The sequence below is a fragment of the Streptopelia decaocto genome, assembly GCF_964273445.1.
Source record: "Streptopelia decaocto genome assembly, chromosome: 5".
In the NCBI taxonomy this organism is placed as follows: Eukaryota; Metazoa; Chordata; class Aves; order Columbiformes; family Columbidae; genus Streptopelia; species Streptopelia decaocto.
In genome coordinates, this window is record NC_138659.1 from 18,164,989 (window position 1) to 18,183,579 (window position 18,591).

Consider the following 18,591-nt stretch of genomic DNA (forward strand, 5'->3'; position numbering starts at 1 on the left):
GCTTGTGTATCAGTGTGGGCACAAATGGGGGCACATGAATTTTAGAATGAAAAATTTAACTCGGTTGATTTTTGTGATGAAATATGCCTAAAAGTAACTAACAGTACTTACCTTGTAGCTTAGATAACTCAGCAGCAGAGTTTCAAAGAGACTTATTACAGCCACAGAAACCTTAAGTGAAGTGACAAAATATGTGTATTAATATTGACTTTGAAACAATATATGAATTAACTATTACAATGAAAAATAAAAGATAATAAAAAGCAGCTTTTGTATGCATTCTCTGAAGCCATCTTGGCTAGGAGCATTTAGCATTAAGCTTAAATATTGTTATTTTTCTGACTAAAGCACAGGCTGTGACATGAGTCTCATTGCTCTTTTCCAAGAATACCACCACAGGGAGCCTGCAGGGTGGCCTTTCCATGGTTTTTAGAGAGCTCCATACACGGTCTGCCAGTATGTTTCTCAAGTTTCAGTTGTCAAAAGCTATTCATAAGCAGCTTATGAAAGTTAAGCTCATCATAAGAGCAAACAGTGACTCAACAGAGCTTGATAATTCTAGGAGAAAAACTTATCTAATTCTACAATACTTAGATATGGCTTTAATACTTTGTAAATATATTTTAAAGCTATATAAATTTGAAACAGTTTGCTCAGATCAGCTTATCTTTATGCTTTTATTGTACTTAGTCAAGTAGATTTCTTTGTTAACATCAACTTTTCCAAGTTTCCTTCAACTTCACTAAAATGTTATAAGTCATTGTTGTCTACCGTTATTAAATTAAAATAGGTAAAATGGCCATTTGCATATTACCTGTAATCCCCATAAAGGCAAGCTTCTATTCACCCAAATAATAGGAGACCTGTTCATTAAAATAAGAACAAAAAAAAAAAAAAAAAAAAACAAACCTATAAAAATCTGGTTACTGTTTTGAACAAAATCAAGAGAAAAAAAATTGTACATGTGAATGGAAATTAGAGAAGCCTTATTTTTTAGAAACATTCCCAGTAATAAAAATTTTAAATCAGTAGTTATCTACTGAGTACTGACATTGCTTGTATTGCTAATCCAGAGCCAACCATTGAGTTCCCATGGGAGTAATCCAACACCCAGTGACACCAAAATCTTTCAATGGATTCAGTGGTGCTAGTTAATCCCCTATAATTCCAGAAAGAAAAAATAAATTTGCACAGATGCGAAGCAATAATATTTATGGTGGAAAAAGAAACTTGTCAATTCTTTTGTGTGAACCTTTTGCTACCTATGTAATGATATAAATGGTATCTAACTCATAGGGGATGACATCTTGGAAAAATCTCATATTGTCATAGTATTTACTAAGCACAATGGTAACAGGCACTTGATACAGTACCACTGGAATCTGGCATACTCGATGGTACAATAGCTTACTGTTAGTCATTTACTGCTAGTCATAATTATGTTTTAAATAAGGACATCCAGTTTTTTTCAGCAAGGTATAAAAGTTGATGGAATTCAGACCTTACAAGAGCATCCAATCCAGCAGTTCACTTATGCAATCAGAGAAACAATTAAAATATTAAAGGCAGTTTTGAATATTCAGGAACACAGAAGTAATTGCTTGACAGTTATGGAAACATCACTATTATATGTTAAAATGTCACCATTCCAGATGGAAATGGATTTGTCTTCCTGTTTCCCTCCCTTCCCCAGTATTACGTGGACTTCTGGTTTGCCTTTTTAAATTAGGAACTCACCAATCAATTGTTCCAGGTGTGTAGTTTTGATTGGAACAACTCCAGTTTAATTCCTTACTGATATTTGTCATCCCATCCATGCAAAGTCCATTTTCATTGGCAAATGTATATGGGTACATGATTGTAAAAACATATGGGAGGAAAGGGATATTAGTTACATTATTAACTGTTATGTAAAATGCATGCAATAGTTTGAAATTCTAGGCAATGGATATAGACATTTTAATAAGTAAAATAACTTTTAGAAAGTAGTTCTGTATGTGTTATGTATCTGTAGATAAAGGTCTATGAAGCATTTCAGGTTACATTTTTTAAAGATTTTCAAACATGTTCCAATTTAAAAACAAAAGTACTGAAATTATACTTTCAAAAGCAGAACTAAGTGCACAATAAATACTGAAGATCCAGAGATACTAGAAACCCTATCACATGGATAGGCTGAGATAGAAAGAGCATATATACCTCCCATACTCTCAACAGGAAAGATTGCATCAAACTACACTTTGTATCCTCTTGTGACGATGTGAGGAGGGCTGGAGATTCATGAGTGGAAGTAAGAAACTGGTGATATCTATGTAAAATAATAGCTGCTAGGTACATGTGATGTTATCCTGCCTTGAATTGCTGGCACAAATCCTCCCTTCAAATGGTCATGTAAGGATGTGGGAATATATATTTGTGTAAATGACGAAATACATGCTTGTTTATCCTTGGCAAGCAAGGTCAGCAGAAAAGAATTCTCAGACCACAGAATAGTCATAGCTGTATTTTTACCAACTGAGTGGGACAGGTGATAAATGGTACCCATTAATAAGGATGCTTTACGTCTTAAGCTCTTCCCTGTACACCCGGTGTGCCTGAAGGAGTAAATGAAAGATACTAACTTGTGCAGGCATTTCTGAAAAGCAGGAAATAAATATGCAGGGAGGGTCTGTGATGAAAGGCATTCCTCCCAGAATTGTCACTTTAAAAACAACCAGATGATAACGTTTTCTGTGGCTGTGCTCTCAACACATTGAGTAATTTCTTTCATCAGGCTGTGACACAATATCTAGAAAGAACATTTTTCCATAACACTGCATTTGTAATAATGCATTGTGGCAGCAGTTCAGGTATCAAGCCCTCAAGATTTCTATGGCCAAAACCATTGACATTAATCGGGTACTATTTGGTCACAGGGCTGGTTTATCTGGCATGGCTTCTACGACTGGGGTCTTAGTGAGCATGCAGAAGTGACTTACCTGAAAGAGATATAACAAACTAACGAATCTCTTAAATGTACCACAACAGAATATAAGGGAATTATGTATATAGAAAAGACAAATACACTCTCTGGCTGGTGAGTTGTTAAACATTTACATTGAAGGAACAAATATGTCAGGAAAGGTCTGGGGAACTAAGCAGTTTCCAAGATGCAGAAAAATATTTGCATATGAATACAAAAACATGGAAGTATGACTGTGGCAGAAGTGCTAATGTTCTAATCTGTTCTGTATACCTAGACATAACTTTGCAGTATAATATGTTCATCTGGGCTCACTAGAGTTCTCATAACAAAACAACACCAGCAGCTTCTTCATGCCAGAAACTATCATTAGCTGTAAAATTTTAAGTCCTTGCGTTGCTGTGGTACTATGTCCAAATTTCCCTTATCCATCACTGTTACAGGTTTTGCAAAATCTGTACTGCTTGTTTCCTCCCTACACATTTCCTCTCCTTGAAGAGACACTTTCTAAGACACATGTGGAGTCAAGAAATAGTTTTTGCAGTTCTTGTTTTTCCAGGGAGATTTTTTTCTGGCCCTTTTTCAAATGTTCTAATTTCTTACAATAAATTTCCACCAAAATAAAAAAATCTCAAATGCATCTTCTGTACTTCCCATTCACACATTCTTCTCTCATGCACTTCTGAGTAAAGCTAATGTACTTTTGGTCTCCCTTCTAAGTGTCTAGAGAAAGCAGAGGGCTAGAAAATTGTCATCAATGTCATCTGCATGAAAGGTCAGTTTCATGTATTTGTCTGTTTCGGGGTCTGGGGTTTTAAGTAAAGTTATTTAAGTAAAATCCTGAAATTGTTGTTGCATAAACTGGCAACCAGATATTTTTAATTTTATTTTTATAAATATAAACATTAAAATTATAAATAAAAATGTTATGTAAAAATACAACTACAAATATAAGTTTGCACAACTATATCTGATGCACAGTTTCTGAGAGAATAGCCAGAATGATTTTAGCAGTAAAATGAAAAAATAATAGTTTTTTTAGATCCTATTTCCATTCACAATGTAAAAGTAGCTTTATAATTCTTTCAAAATACCTTTTATGTCTTTCAAAAGACATAAAAGCAAATCCCTGTTCACAGAATATCAAAGATTTATAAATTAAATTCATTTGTTTCTTAGAAATTAAACAATGTTTTGAGAGCAGAAATAACAAACCAAACAAACAAAACACATTACCATCCAAGTCCTTGCTTCGGATCATCCAGGAGCACACGAATTATGTATAAGAAACAGCTTAGTAGCTTGAGAGAAAAATTGAATAATCTTATTCTCAGACCTATTTTAAAAAGAAAAGAAAATACAAAAATAAATTTAGGTTCTTTTCTGTTTTAACCACTTTTAAAGTAAAACTAAAAGGAACTAGAATAGCCATGCTGCAACAGACCAATGGTTGATCTAGCCAGTAACTTGTCCCAAATATGGGCAAGTAGCATATCATACAGAAGAATTGTAAGAATTGTAAGAATTGTAAGCCTGTCAGATACACATAGAATACACCTTTCCAGCTTCCAGAAATCTCTGAGTTAAGACTCCACCTGTTTCAATGTAAAGAACTACTCAGTCATTTGTTTGCAAGCTGTTCTATGCCATTCATCATTCCTGATGCCATTCTTTGGGTCTTTTGACAAGTTCACTTTTTTCAAGGGGAACCAAAACTACACATGCTATTTGAGATGAGAGATATAGTGACATGAAGAAGACATACTTTCAACAATAGGCAGAGGAGATACAACGGCAAGCATTTAAATATTAATATCTGAAAGTCTTCATGCAGTAGCTTCTCATACAGAATATATTAATACTATCCCAACTTATAAAATATTAAACTGTAGTCATTTAACGTTGAAGTTGTGTAATTATGCATCCAAGGATCAGGATATATGAAAGTCATGCTGAATGCACAACTGAACCGAACCAACAACTACTACAGACCATGTAAATATTGAAATGTTCTAGCTGAAAGGATATATCACAAATACGATCGCAAAATATTACAGTATTTCCCACAAACATAGGTCGACTGCACAAAGACAAGATTCCTTCAAAAAGGTCCACATGGACACTTGCTTCTACCACACGGGAAATTTATTTCAGTGCTAATTGAAGCCTTTGTCTACTACAGGGGAACTTAGCTTTATTTTAATCAGATTTTGCAGTAATTAAAGGATTAGAGTTTAAATTCTCAGTCTTGTTATTACATATGTTATATATATTATATATATGTTATTATATTCAATAGTCTTTAAATTTTGCCAGTGTAAATATTTTTATCTATTTCTTGGTTTTTTCATTCAGGTAAAACTGTTGGTTCACTACAGTTAAGTGAGGGTAGGTCACTTGTGAACACTTCTGTCCAAAGCACAATACCATTAACTGAGTCTTACTTCATTTGCACCTAGTCATAGTAAAGAAGGTATCTTATATCATTGTGTTGCAAACATGTTAGCAGGTCTGCTGAACTCAATGTAATTACTTCTGTGATTTAAGACCTACAGCTTCATTATGCATACCCAAATCTGTGAGTATACATTCCCTTTTAAATAAAGAAACATAATTATCTTATGGTGATATTACATACTTTTTTGACTTCACTCAGTTGTAAGTTCAAAATGAACACCTTACAGAGAAAACTAATAAATCACCCTTTGTATCTACTAGTTCCCTTCCCATTAAAACACGGTGTACAGCAAACATAGAAAATAGATTCTTAAATATTCGGCCATACAATTGCTAAAAGAAATCTTAAGATTTATTACACAACACTGCTTACTACTTTTACCTATGAAGTTGCTGTTGTCACATTAGAACTGGATGGACTTTTACAGCACCTTGTCATCTGTAAACTAGGGGTTAAAATCCTGTGGTCCCAACCATAAAAAGTACTGCAGCTGTTATCAGCAATTAGGTTTGTGAACATTAACCTAATGATTCTTGCAGTCCAATCAAGAGTAATTAGCCACAGATTATTTATTCTCCAACATGAGTGAAGAGATTGAAGCAGTAAATGGATTGAGAGGCTGTAAAAGGTAGCTAAGTGTGCTCTTGTGCTATTATTTGACTAGGAGGAATCCCAGTACTTTTCTTGGACAATGCTAAGGGTTTTTTTTTTCCGCATTCTTTTAAAACTGTTGCTGAAGAAAACAAGAATTGTCTGTACTAACCCTTTTGTGGAATTCTGCTGGGGTATGAATAGTTGCCACAACAACTCGGCTATTAAGCAAGAAGAGCAGATAATGTTTAAAACAAACAAATAAAAACTAATCTCAAACAAAGAAGTCCACCAGGATTTCTTTTCCATACGTATTTTGTGTTGTCTAACTTTCTTAGGTAACTGCAAAAGTCTGTTGTTTGTTTCTGCTGTTTTTTAGTTCTTTAAACACTAAACTCAGTGTGAAACACTCCTGCACTGATAATGGACTAATTTCTAATCATAATTTGAAATTATATGTTGGTTTAAATGCCAAAAGAAAGTGGTGCTTTTTTGATTAACAACTACATCAGTACCAGGGATCCATGCTCCTGCCTGCTGCCTTAAACTCTTAACTCTCAAATATCAGTCCTGAAATATCAAGAACTACCTATGTATTCAAATCTTTAAGTTCCATAGCTCTATTCCAGGCTATGCCTAAAAGTGCTTCTGGTTCTGGGCATCTCCACAGGAATGTCTGTTTCCCACAGAACATAAGCCAGGGTTTTCACACCGGACATGCTTTTGTCTAAGGGTTCTCCTTAGCATAGAGTGCATATCATGGACTGGGTTATCTATAAAGCAAGGCAATAGGATACCTCTTGTACCATATGTGATTGGGTCACTTATTACAATATAAATAAGGAAGACTTCAGATCTATCCTGTTTCAGAAGGTCCCAATTCTGTATGCTTCAGCCTTTAGAAACAGGATGCACTGTCAGAGGGAGCATATTTAGTCTCATTCTGGCTAAAGCTTTAATAATTAATGTAGGACTACCAAGTGAGTATACTCTGTGGTCGAAATTTTCTGTAGCCTGATAGTTGGTGCTGTCACCTCTGAGTGAGAATAAATGCATTTATTCCACTGTCATGGAGATCTAGGATTTCAAATATGGGACGGGAGGGGACAGTCACTATAGAAGGTATTTAAAATAGTGTTAATTTATTACTATGTTACAAAGAAAATATTTCATACTTTGGTTTGCTGGCTGATTATTTTTGTCTTCTATTTTACATGCTGCCAGTGGATCAACATGGTGTGCTACACTTAATTTCTTTTTTTCCATTCACAGCTAGATTGTTCAAGTAGCAGGGCCATTTGCACAGAGTACCTCTGTTCTGACACTGGTGCCTGAAATTTGTGTTCAGTTATATCAATCATACACTGTTATCCAGTTATGTTATCCACTTCAATAAGATTGTAATTTCACTCTGTCCATGTAACCATGGTGTTATATCCTTTGTCTTATTTAAAATAATAAATTGATAATAACAGTTAAAAATGTTTGTTTTGTGGAAGAAATATAATGTTAGTGTTTCCTTCTCAGTCTGAACATGTATTTGCTACTTTTTGCAGGCGTTTTTAAGTACAGAGTGCTTAAGTACATTATGCTTCATTAGTACTGGCTCTAACTTTCTTTCATTTTCATTATAAATTCTTGATGTTTCCCTTGTAAGCATTTTTAGAGATTAAACCTCTGATTTAAAGAACTGATCTAAATCAAAATGAGAGTGATGAATACAGCAGTTGAAGATTTCACTATCACCTTCCATTATTCTTTTATTCACACACACTATTCTAAGTCTCTAACTTATTTTGGGGAATTTTTAGCAAAATCATCTCAGTAGCAGCCAGCCTTAGGAGCTGGATCAAAATATACTGTTATTAACGTATATCGTGATGATGGTTATCTTCTATTCCCACTCCACTGAATTGAAACTTCACTTATTTTTTCCTTTGAGACTTATTTTAGGTTGTGATAATGTAGTCTGTGAGCCTGGCAAGTACAAGCAAGACATACTGATATGTCATCTTCTCTTTTTCATTTTTCCTTTTTTTGGCAGGGACTCAGGCATGCTGGCTGATGCATTTGTAAAATGCTTTTCCTGTATTGGTTGAACTTGATTAGACATTTACTTGCAGAATTTTGAGTGGAAGCTAGGTTGACAGATTAAGTCTTTTTTTATCAGTTTATAGAAATACTTTCAGAACCAGAATAATGAATGAACCAGTTGATATTTCATGCTACTGGTCTGCGTGTGATTTAGCTCAATTAGTAGTCTGTAGAAAATCCATATAAATTCTAGAGTTGATTGCTCTAGTTGACAAAAACCATGTGTTATTTTACTCTGTGTTAAATTCACTTGCAACGTCTTAAGGATTAGCAAAAACTGTTTGAACGTGTGTAGTTTGATTTAGTTACACAATCTGAAAATTTGCTGATACTACTGACAATTATTTTCTCGATAGCAATTACAACTTCAGTATGTGAAGGAAAGTTTTCAGTGCTCTCACTGAACACTAAGATCTGTATATATGGGGTTTTGTTTAAATCTTGTTAAGATTGAAGTAGGGAAAAAAGTTCTTTCATTTATCTCAAGCAAGAACGTACTATTCAGAATCTCACCAGTGAAAAGAGATTTACAGTGAATCAGGTCATAAATTTATAGACGTTCTTAGTAAGTAAACAAAAGTGCAACAAATCCCTGTTTTGTGGACTAGGTTAGGAACAAAAGGGCTATTTATTGCTTACAGCTTCTCAGACTGCCCTTCTAGCCAGTAGGAATATTCTTTTCTAGTTTAGGATGTTTTTTCTGTTTTGTCTCTTAGTGCATTTACACACTGCATCAGGCACCTGAATGAAGATGACTTTTCCCCTGTGTGTCTATGTAAGTGTAACAAATAAAGCTTTCCCCATGAATGAACTTCCAGCAGCTTTGTTAAACCTGTTTCTCCAGCTAGACACTGTCAAATAACTCCAAAGCTCAAATTGAAAAGATCAGTTATTCACAGTACAGTGCTTTATCTTTATCTTTTTTTTTTTGGTTTAGGGAAATATTTTGCTTATCACAAAATGGAAAGTTAGAAAACCTTAGGCAATAAAAGATCATATTCTGTGATGTAAAACTAGTAGTTAATACTAGCTGTTACAGATAAAAATATTATGGTCTGCATTATTTTTAAAAACTCCCCAGATTTTGTTTGTCTGAGCTTTTTTTAGATAGGGACACCAAAAAAATAAAGTTATTTCTTTTCTCCTAACTGTCCTTTCCTAGACACAAAGCCATGGAACCATCTTAACTGTATTACAACGGCCAAGATGTATTCTTTCTATTCTAAAAGCTTTCTGTATTAAGGTATTGTAATTTTAGTTCCTTACAGTTGTAGGGCAAACGGAGGTAAATTCGACCCTGCTACACAGAGGAGAATTGAGGTCAGTCACTGCTCTTCTCAGCTATGAAATTCACTGATAATATGCAATGCTTCCATCCCCTTGGACTTGCTACATGGATGTAGATAAAGAGATTATTATCTTAGTTCCTCCACATTATTCTCTTCTATGACGGTCTATAAATTTAAGTGTATATGTCAATGAAGACAGTGTTAAATCAGACTAAAGACAAGGAATACATTTCCAAGGTACCACACTCAGGAGAAAGAGGTATGTCCGTCCTCCCCACTAGTTTTCTTTCAATTTTTTTTTTTCTTTTTTTTAGTATAGGTCAAGTTTGAAATTTATTTAGGAATACTTAACAGAACTAAACACTTCAAAAAGCTAGGTACTTCTGCAGCTTTTTTTCTCCAGCATCTTAGAGGCTCTTTGCTTTCCTAGACATAGTGTCATGGCTTGTCAATTAGCATTGCAATGTCAGATTCATACAACTTAGTCAGCTTGATCATGATACAGAAATAAAATCATGCCACTAAGTACTTGATCCTACAAAATAAGTATGATGTTGTCTTTAAGTTTAAATAATACTTTCTGAATTTATTTTGGATATTATGTAAAACTGACTCCTCTACTGGGTAAAATTTTAGCTCAGAACAAAACTAATGATAATTTTTTTTGTTGCCTTCAATGGAACTGAATTCTACTCAAAGTATCACAATTATGCTTAACAGAAATGAATCCAATTGCTTACTTGATCTTTGGTTTTTGATGAAGAAGAGCTTTAGTCTCTCTTTAAATGTGTTTTCATTCATATAGAATTCAACTTGCACCCTGAAATATAAAAGGAAGTATTAGAATTGAATATGAAAGATAATAGATTATTTTTTCAAAATTATTTGTTCCCCTAATCATCTGTTCTTTATGTATAACTGCAGGAATACATACAGGGTGTTTGGCCAAAAGCTCCCTTGGATTTGAATGACTAATGTTTAAAGATTAAAAGCAAAACAAACAAACAAACACAATTTATTTAGTTTGTCCCCTTTACATGCAGAATCATTTTCATACTACTTGGACACTCTACACTGCAGAATCAGAAGTGTCTATAGCTTTGGTATTTTCATTGGAAAACTGTTCTCATATCTGCATCTTTGTAAGGAAGATTTCCTTGATATTCAGGTTAAACCTTCCATCTCAGTTTAATTCCCTTCCTGTAACATTGACATTTTAATGATTCTTCTGTTTTCTGTCTTGTTCATGTCTCTGTTAAGCATTTACATCTCAGTCTTCTTGTCTGTGTTCACCTTTAATCAAATGCTCATTCACCAAACAAACCACCCCCTCCGAACTTTGCTTTTGTCACAATGGAATACCAAGACCCAAAAGCAAAATTATATTGCAAACATACAATACCACACACAAAATAACTCCCCTTCCTGATTATATTAGAGCAATAGTAACCTCTTTTTTTTCCTCCCTTGCCCCCAAATTTGCCAGGATGTATTTCATGTTTCTGTCCCTCAGTTCCGTCCAAGCACAACTCTGCAATAGTTCTACAGACCAGAAGAGGCATTGCAGGGGCTGGAAAGGGGAAAAGAACGCGTGTATTCACTGTATAGCAAAACTTAGACTACTCCAGAGTTGTGGAGCTGGACTGCTTGCAGTAGGATGAGTGCAGCCTTTCCACTGAAGGCTCTGCTCTACCCAGCTGACTGGATCTCCCTGTCCTATCCCATTTCTACTCCAACAATGAATCACTTCACCTCGGCACAGTTTCTGTGCCGCCTTGAGAAGTCAATTCTCAGTTTGAGAACTGTTCTGTTATCATGTGACATCATAAGTGAGATACTTCCTTCTCACTTTCTCTGTACACCATCATGTGTTACAAAATTGCATATCCTTTTTCTGTTCAGAGGCATACTTGATCTTTATTTGAGTATTCATTTTCAGCAGTCTTTCTTTCATCAAATGACTGTACTTCAATTACTTGTTCTTAAATGTAGTCATGTTTTTTCCAGCAGGATCCTGACTTCAGTTTTTCCTTTCTTCCATGTGAAGCCTTTGCTGAAACAATTTTTATCTAATCTATTTTATCTATATAATCTATGTTTTCTATAGTTTCTCTCTTCCCCTCAAATACTTGCCTAATAACATATATATATTTATGGAATTGGAAGATTATTTAGTTATGGGCTCCAAAATGGATGGCATCTTAGGTAATGTGACTTTTTCATGCTTGCTTACTTACTACCAGAAATTGAGGCTTATCACTTTGTAGGACAGCATCAGCACATCATAAGAAGTCTCCCTATGATTCACTTAGTGAAGTCACTTAATTTTAGCTAATCACTTAGCTTTTGTGTGGATTATTGTAACTGTTCCTTGTAGAATGGAGAATTACACTGCTTCCTATACAGAGGAACCAAAACCATAACCTTATTTTTAAGAATCTGTATTGTAACTAAGCTCTATAACTAACAGAATTTTGAATTTATTTCTATTCAATGACACATTTGACACAGCAGTAAGAGCAAGCTCTACTCTGCACCACCTTTTCTGCACTATCTGCTTTACCCCTTCTGCGGTAAGATCTTTAATTTGTTGGAGCTAAAGAACCCACCTGCCCTCTGTTTTTTAAACTAAGAGTACCTGCAACTGCATATTTCAAAGAGCTAGGGCCCAGAGGAATGCCCTAGAACTGACACCAAATTAGAGGAAATGGTGAAAAGCAACTTGTTTCTGGGCTTCTATTGAGCTTAAACATAGACTAAGTGGTGTGTTGTTCAAGACTGTGGGAGTCATTGCCATTAACATAAGTACAATTTAGACAGTTGGTAACCTTAAGGCAAGGCAAGGAAGCATGTCTAGGGGTTAAGTAGTAGGTAAGCAGGTTTCTGGGGGCCTGAGCTCTGCTTCAGTTCTTTTCTGCACATTTCCCAAGATACTTACTATCATTAATGCAGTGACAGTTTTAGTAAGAAACACTTCCCATGATTTGGCAGCTGCCACAAGCTAAGTGTATATACTTAATCTTCAAGGACATATTTCAGTAGGTAAACAAAGTGGCATAAGCTATTGAAGTAAGGGATGTTATTTAAAAGGAGCACAGTATCAGTGATCTTTTTACACATTTTAAACTAATCTCAGATTTTGCAGTAGGAAAATTACAGTAGTCACTTATCATGAAAGAACAACATATTAACAGTAAGCTGTGATTTAATGATAATGAGGAAAGAGGATGTGGGAGCTAATCACCCTCCTATCACTACCATTATGAATTGCTCTGATAGCCTTCTAACAGCTGTCTACTTCTCTTTCCTTAGCAACCTGTGCTCACAGCAGACTGGGATTCCACAGTGAAGCAGTTTCTATGGCAAAATGGATTACAAATGCTGCTAACACCAGTTCTGTGGCTCAACTCCTCCTTCCCCTGACTTTTTGTAAATGTAAGTAAAAACTATATTGGCCTTCTACCTTTTCAGGAAATACATTATGTCTCTGTAATTATGTATCTTTCCTGATACTCTGGCTACCAGACAGAGAATATTTCACTTGGTTTCTTAAGGGTTACTATTTACTAAGTAAAGCTAAGAATGAAGGGTTGAAGGAGCCACTGGCATGGGTAAGGGCAGAAACTTTCAGGTACTGAAACCTTTTTTGTAATCTTTTAACAATTAAAATTTTACCTCAAGTATTTGCTCTTTCTGTCTTTTTCCAACTATGAAGTGTAACCTAGAAAAAGAGTATTTCAGGAACACAAATTCTGATCCTTACTTGCAATATTAAGATCATTCAGGAGTAGTGAAGGGTTTGAACAAGCTTTTTCTGGACTCAATTAAGTATGAGTTAGTAAGGATGTTTCAAGTGAGTGAGTGAAATTCCATGCTACATCCTTCCATAAAACTTGATTATTCTGTTGCAGGAAAAATACTACTAGGAATTTGATTCCAGGCAAATAGTTTTGATGAAGTGGCACACATGCAATACAAGGCGATACTGTATGTGTATGCAGATCATCCAGCCTATGGATTAGCTTAGGTTTTGTTCTATATTTCTAGTGTAAGTAATTTAAAAGTGTAGTTTTAAAAATCTGTGCTTCACGTTTTATCTTCCTGTAAAAGACAGTTGTAGTTCAGTTTACCCTGACCAAAAGAAAATCAAGCTGAAGGATTAAAACACTGTTCCTTGCGGATGGTTACTAGGACAGAAATGTTTAATGAACATAAGATTTTGTGTGTGCAGTCAGTTAATTGCTTCTGACTTTTTCTGCGTATGTGGTAGGCATTGAATATTCCATGCTGCTTTCAGAAGTTAAAGACCAGGTCTTATGCTTTACTGCCTCTTTCTTCAGTTCTACTGAAAATGCACAAATATGTAGTTGACATACCTGTGGCAAAAACAACTGAAGTTATATGATTCTCTTAAAAACAGTGTGGTTGTGTGTTGTGGGGTTTTGTCGTTGTTGTTTAACCTTCTTTTTAAAATTAAATACTGTTAATAGTGGTCTTCCCTAGTTTAAACTCAACAAACAGTGATGTCGGCGGAATCCTTCAGTTTGTAAGAATCATCTTGAAGTACCCGAAGTATACATTGCACTCTTCTAATTCAGTCAAGATGTAATCTGAGTAGTGCATTTTAACGTAATACAAAGTATAGCAGGAAAATACTAATTCATGCCAAGGACACTAATGCAAAGCACTTACTCTCATGACGGTAAATCACTGGGACCAATCTGTCTGTACTTCGGTTACTTAACTGATTTTGTCTGTATTTTTCCATTGCTATTTACAATGTAATTCTAACTCTATAGCCACACTTGGCTATAGTAACAAGATTGCTTTGCACCCCCAAATCTACAGGTTGTCTTTCTTTTGTGTTAAAAAATAGCAGATTTGGTAGAAATAATCCCTTCAAAAATGGAAGTTTCAGTTGGATTTATCACTATGTGCATGCTGATAGCTGTAAATGTTTATGCTTACTACTTCTTGACATTGGAACCAAGAAAAGGTGTTAACTGTAATAATTGGACCAATCTGAAGAAAACTATATCAATTTATTTAAATCCATCTTTATAGGAAGGGACATTTCATGTTTTTCCTATGGAAAGAACCTTCTAATATAGACACAGTATGCTTTTATTAGGATTTGCCAATCCAGTATATGTGAAATCATGTTAGACTTCAAACCTGAAAGTTTAGTATGTAGTGTTTAGATAAGTGCTTAAAAATGAAGCATTTGAAGTGCTAAAGTGAACCGCTATTGTCAGAGCTTATTTTACCAGAGGTAAGGAAAAAAAAAAGGTCATTTTCTTTTTCTTAGAGCTTTTAATAAAAGATTAGTGTATTTTAATGATTACTATCTTGGGTAGCAGCTCTCTTCTTTTTGAAGTTATGCAAGTTCTGATATACTCAGAACTCTGATTTCTTCAGAACTTCACAGAGAAATGGTCATTTGACTTTCCAGGCCTGCTTGTTCCATCAGAATCAATATGAGAGATCAAGACTGCTTGTTGAACGATACCTCATCTTGTGCTCAAGGAAATGTCAGTAAGACAAGTAGTTTTCCATTACTGGTTCTTAACTTGGGGGAGGCCTTCCACTTGTTTCTGGTAGGAAACTGGTCATCAGTTGCACAGGTCATGATGAACACTGAACAGATAAAGTTTTGAGTTTTTCATTTCCTCTCCATGCTGAATGACAGCACCCCAAAACAAATGGTAGTAACTGGGGGAAGCAGGGTGCTCATTTCCTCACATTTATTGGAAAGACAGAAAAGATGCTCTGTCTTTTGCAGTCTCCTAATTAAGTAGTCCATTCTCCCAGTGTGAGCATGATATGAGAGCTGTGGAGATCAGAGCCCCAACATTTTTCTGGGTACTTTAGGACATAATCTTTGAAAGTTATGAAGTTACTATAGCCGTTTGCTATGCGCTACGCTGATCATTTTTTTTCAAGATGACTTCTAACAAGTGTAGAATAATTAAAGATGACATGTATAAGGTATTTTTCTGATAGGGGAGCTTATTCATGGACTATAAATAAACCAATGAATATTTTCAAGATCTCTGCAAAATTACATTCATGTAATACTGTCATGTAGATTCTTTATAATATCTAACATTGTGAATGTACATGATAGAACACAGGTTCCACACCTTCTAATAATTGCCTTGTAGTATGCAGTATTACTTATTCACTCTTTATTTTTTCAAACTAAATTCTTGCAGTACTGCTCTAGAACAACTTATGCAGTATAATTGTATGGTTCAAATTTGAACTGTCATGTAACAAAGACAAGTTTGGTCATCTTAATACTTGAAGTGTCTGCTATGACATCTGTTTCTTTGTTCTTTTCTTTCCACAAATATATTTCTTTAGAAGTTACCTTCTGAATCAGTGAATCTGAGTTAATCTATCTAGTGAAGTTTTTCCAGACTTACCTACATTCACTTGACTGTGTAACTGGATGTTACCATAGCTAATGGATTTACAGAGATCAGGTGTTATCAGTGTCACTGTAAAAATTCCCTGTATTATTGAAGACAGAAATAGCATCAACTGAGTTCACCTTAATCACAAGTTACAGAATAAAGGATCAATGATGCATAAATAACCTTGTAGCTTATAACTGTATCTGTTCTCAAACCCTTTTTACTGTATCTTTCCAATAACTGTTGCTTGTTTCAGTTGAAACAAATCCAAGACAGAAAAATTAGAAAATAGGACCAACAAAAATTTTCAGATTGCAGAGTAAAAATTTTCCCCTGCAAGCACAAGAAAATGTAAAAGTTAACTTTTTCTCTACTTAATGGTTCAAAAGCCAAAATTCTAAAAATGTCAGCTTTTAATAAATATGTTCTTCCTTACAATTTAAATAGTATATGTGTATCTATATTTTTATGTATATAAATACTAATGTATTATAAAACCTGACTGTGATGCAGCCTCATGTTCCTTTTTTACAATCAGCTAGCCTCAGATACATAAAATTATCTTTGAAACCTATACAGGTCTGTGGCAATAATTTAATATTACCACAACAGAGATGTGAAATGACATTGACATTGTTTTCCAAGCTTTTCTGTGCAAAATACCTTCCCTTTTTTTCCATTCCTTTGAGGGGAAGACTGATAGCAAGTGACTGAGACTCGGTGGTGAACAGTATGCATGCTTTTCAGTCTAATAATAATATGTCTTTTAAAATTCCCCATTCACAATCAGCCTTACAAATTCAAAAAGAAAATTATCATCCTAGTCCTGCACCCATGAAAACCAGTGACAAATTCACCATTCTAGTAATGGTGCAGTAATAAAAAATGCATTTGCAATTTGTATTCTTCATCATTAGAAACTTCTTTTTTAATCAGAAAGTACTATGATGTTTTACTATGGGGAATAGATAGAGCAATCTCTCTCTCTCCATTTTAGTGGCTCTGCGAATACCAGATGCTTGACTTTTTACTGCAAATACACTTTCCTTTTGCAAGTCTATTACCTAAGTTCAGAAAGTTAATAGATGAAATGTGAATGATGCATTAAGAAATAGTGCACTTTCAAGCTGAATTTTGCAAGAAAATCACATAAAATACTTGAAGTTCAGTAAAACTTCAGGTTGTTTGTTTTGTTTTTTTTTTTAATTCCCAAAGCATACACATTTTGAAGTGAATTTTTTGCATGTGAATATAGCTCTTTTTAGGCCCTGGACAAAAATACTTCACATTTAGGATATATAGAGCACAGAGCTACTGCAATGAAAATCTATTATGCAAGGCTTTTTAACTGCGTAAATCTAAATACCAGAGAACTCTGAGTAATAGGGAGCTTGATTTCAGATGTTGTTCAATTCTATGTAGTTGTGCCAATCAACCATACCTAAATAGCAGGAATGTTTCTTGGGTTTTTTGTTTTTGTTTTTACAATGTTGGCAACTACTTGGCAAAAAGAGACTTGAAACAAACTTGTTGAGTATCAAGCATACTGTGATAAAACCTTTCCATTGCTGTCAGCCTGGTTTTAACTCGATATTAAAGTGCTAGGAGCAAAAGACATAGTAACTCATTACCAGCTACCATATCTTTTTTTTTTTTCTGCTCAAATTTTACTTTCTTTTCAGCAGGACAATTTCTCTATTGCTTTCCTGAAATTATTTTTCTGTACTAACTTTCCTCTTTGCCATTCAAAAAACGTTTAATTTTTGTTTCAAGGGAAAGGTTGCTTTGCTATGAAAGGCAACAGGACAGCTGGTGATTCATGAGTAATGAAACTGCATTAGGAGCGAGACGATTAATGTGCTTAACATGCTCGATTCCTCTGTATCACAACTGTGATGTCCCTACCCCCTGTTGATGTTCTAAAATCAAAGTTAGATGACCGATCCTCCTCCTACAACTACAGTGGTCAATTCATTCAATACGTCCCCTCTGTGAGGGGTACCCTGTATACGTGGTATAAATGAATTAGAAATTACTATTCTTAGAGTAACAATATATGGCTCAAGTTGTTGATTTACAGTTTAACAGTATTTTCTACTACAGTATTTTAATACTAATCATTGCAAACCTTCCATTTGAAGATATTTATTCATGCTTCCCAAACTTGTTTGTTGTAACATTGCCAACTAATTGTTACCTTAGTATCTCGTTCTCTCAAAAAAACCCTTATTTTCCCAAGTAGAAACACTTTCGTCTGCACTAAAGACAGTCTGTAGGGTCAGGGGTAGTTTTAGGAGTCATTTGTAGCCCTTCACCTATTTACCGCCTTGCCCCCAACCTCTTTCTTTGGTCCTCTGAGAACCCTCTCCTGCTACTCCCTGTTTAGCTCACAATTTACTCTCCACCATCCCCTCATTCCAACTCCTTCTCCTTCCTGTTCTTCCATCCAAATTTTAAGAATATATCCAATCCCTTCTTCAACAGTTCCTTTCCCTTGCAGAATTCACCCTGCCTTGCCTTCCTCTATGCACTACAGAATTTCACTATTTCACTTGAAAACACTGAGGAAATGGCACACTGTCCCTCCTGTAGTTTCTTCACTCTAATTCCCTACATTGACCTTTGCTTTCAACACTTCTTTACACTCTCACTGCCTGGAACTGTAACTCAGGACTGTTTTTCTTCCTTTCGTGTCCTTTTCTGTTCTCCTTTGGAAACTTCCTACCATGGTCAAAGTCTCAGTCTCTTATTTTAGCTCCTGCTTTTGCAGGAAGAACT

At 34.9% G+C, this 18,591-nt stretch overlaps 1 protein-coding gene across 1 annotated transcript in view; it reads right to left on the minus strand.

The window, feature by feature from the left end:
• The window catches only part of KCNT2 (potassium sodium-activated channel subfamily T member 2), a 131,364-nt gene that overhangs the window by 87,938 nt on the left and 24,835 nt on the right, over positions 1-18,591 (minus strand). Inside the window, exons 2-6 of the mRNA XM_082052817.1 lie at positions 10,135-10,214; positions 4,199-4,298; positions 1,738-1,794; positions 815-863; positions 112-171 (exon numbers count right to left, since the gene is read on the minus strand). Of these exons, the coding sequence (XP_081908943.1) occupies positions 112-171; positions 815-863; positions 1,738-1,794; positions 4,199-4,298; positions 10,135-10,214 (346 nt within the window). The remainder of the gene's footprint in view (positions 1-111; positions 172-814; positions 864-1,737; positions 1,795-4,198; positions 4,299-10,134; positions 10,215-18,591) is intronic.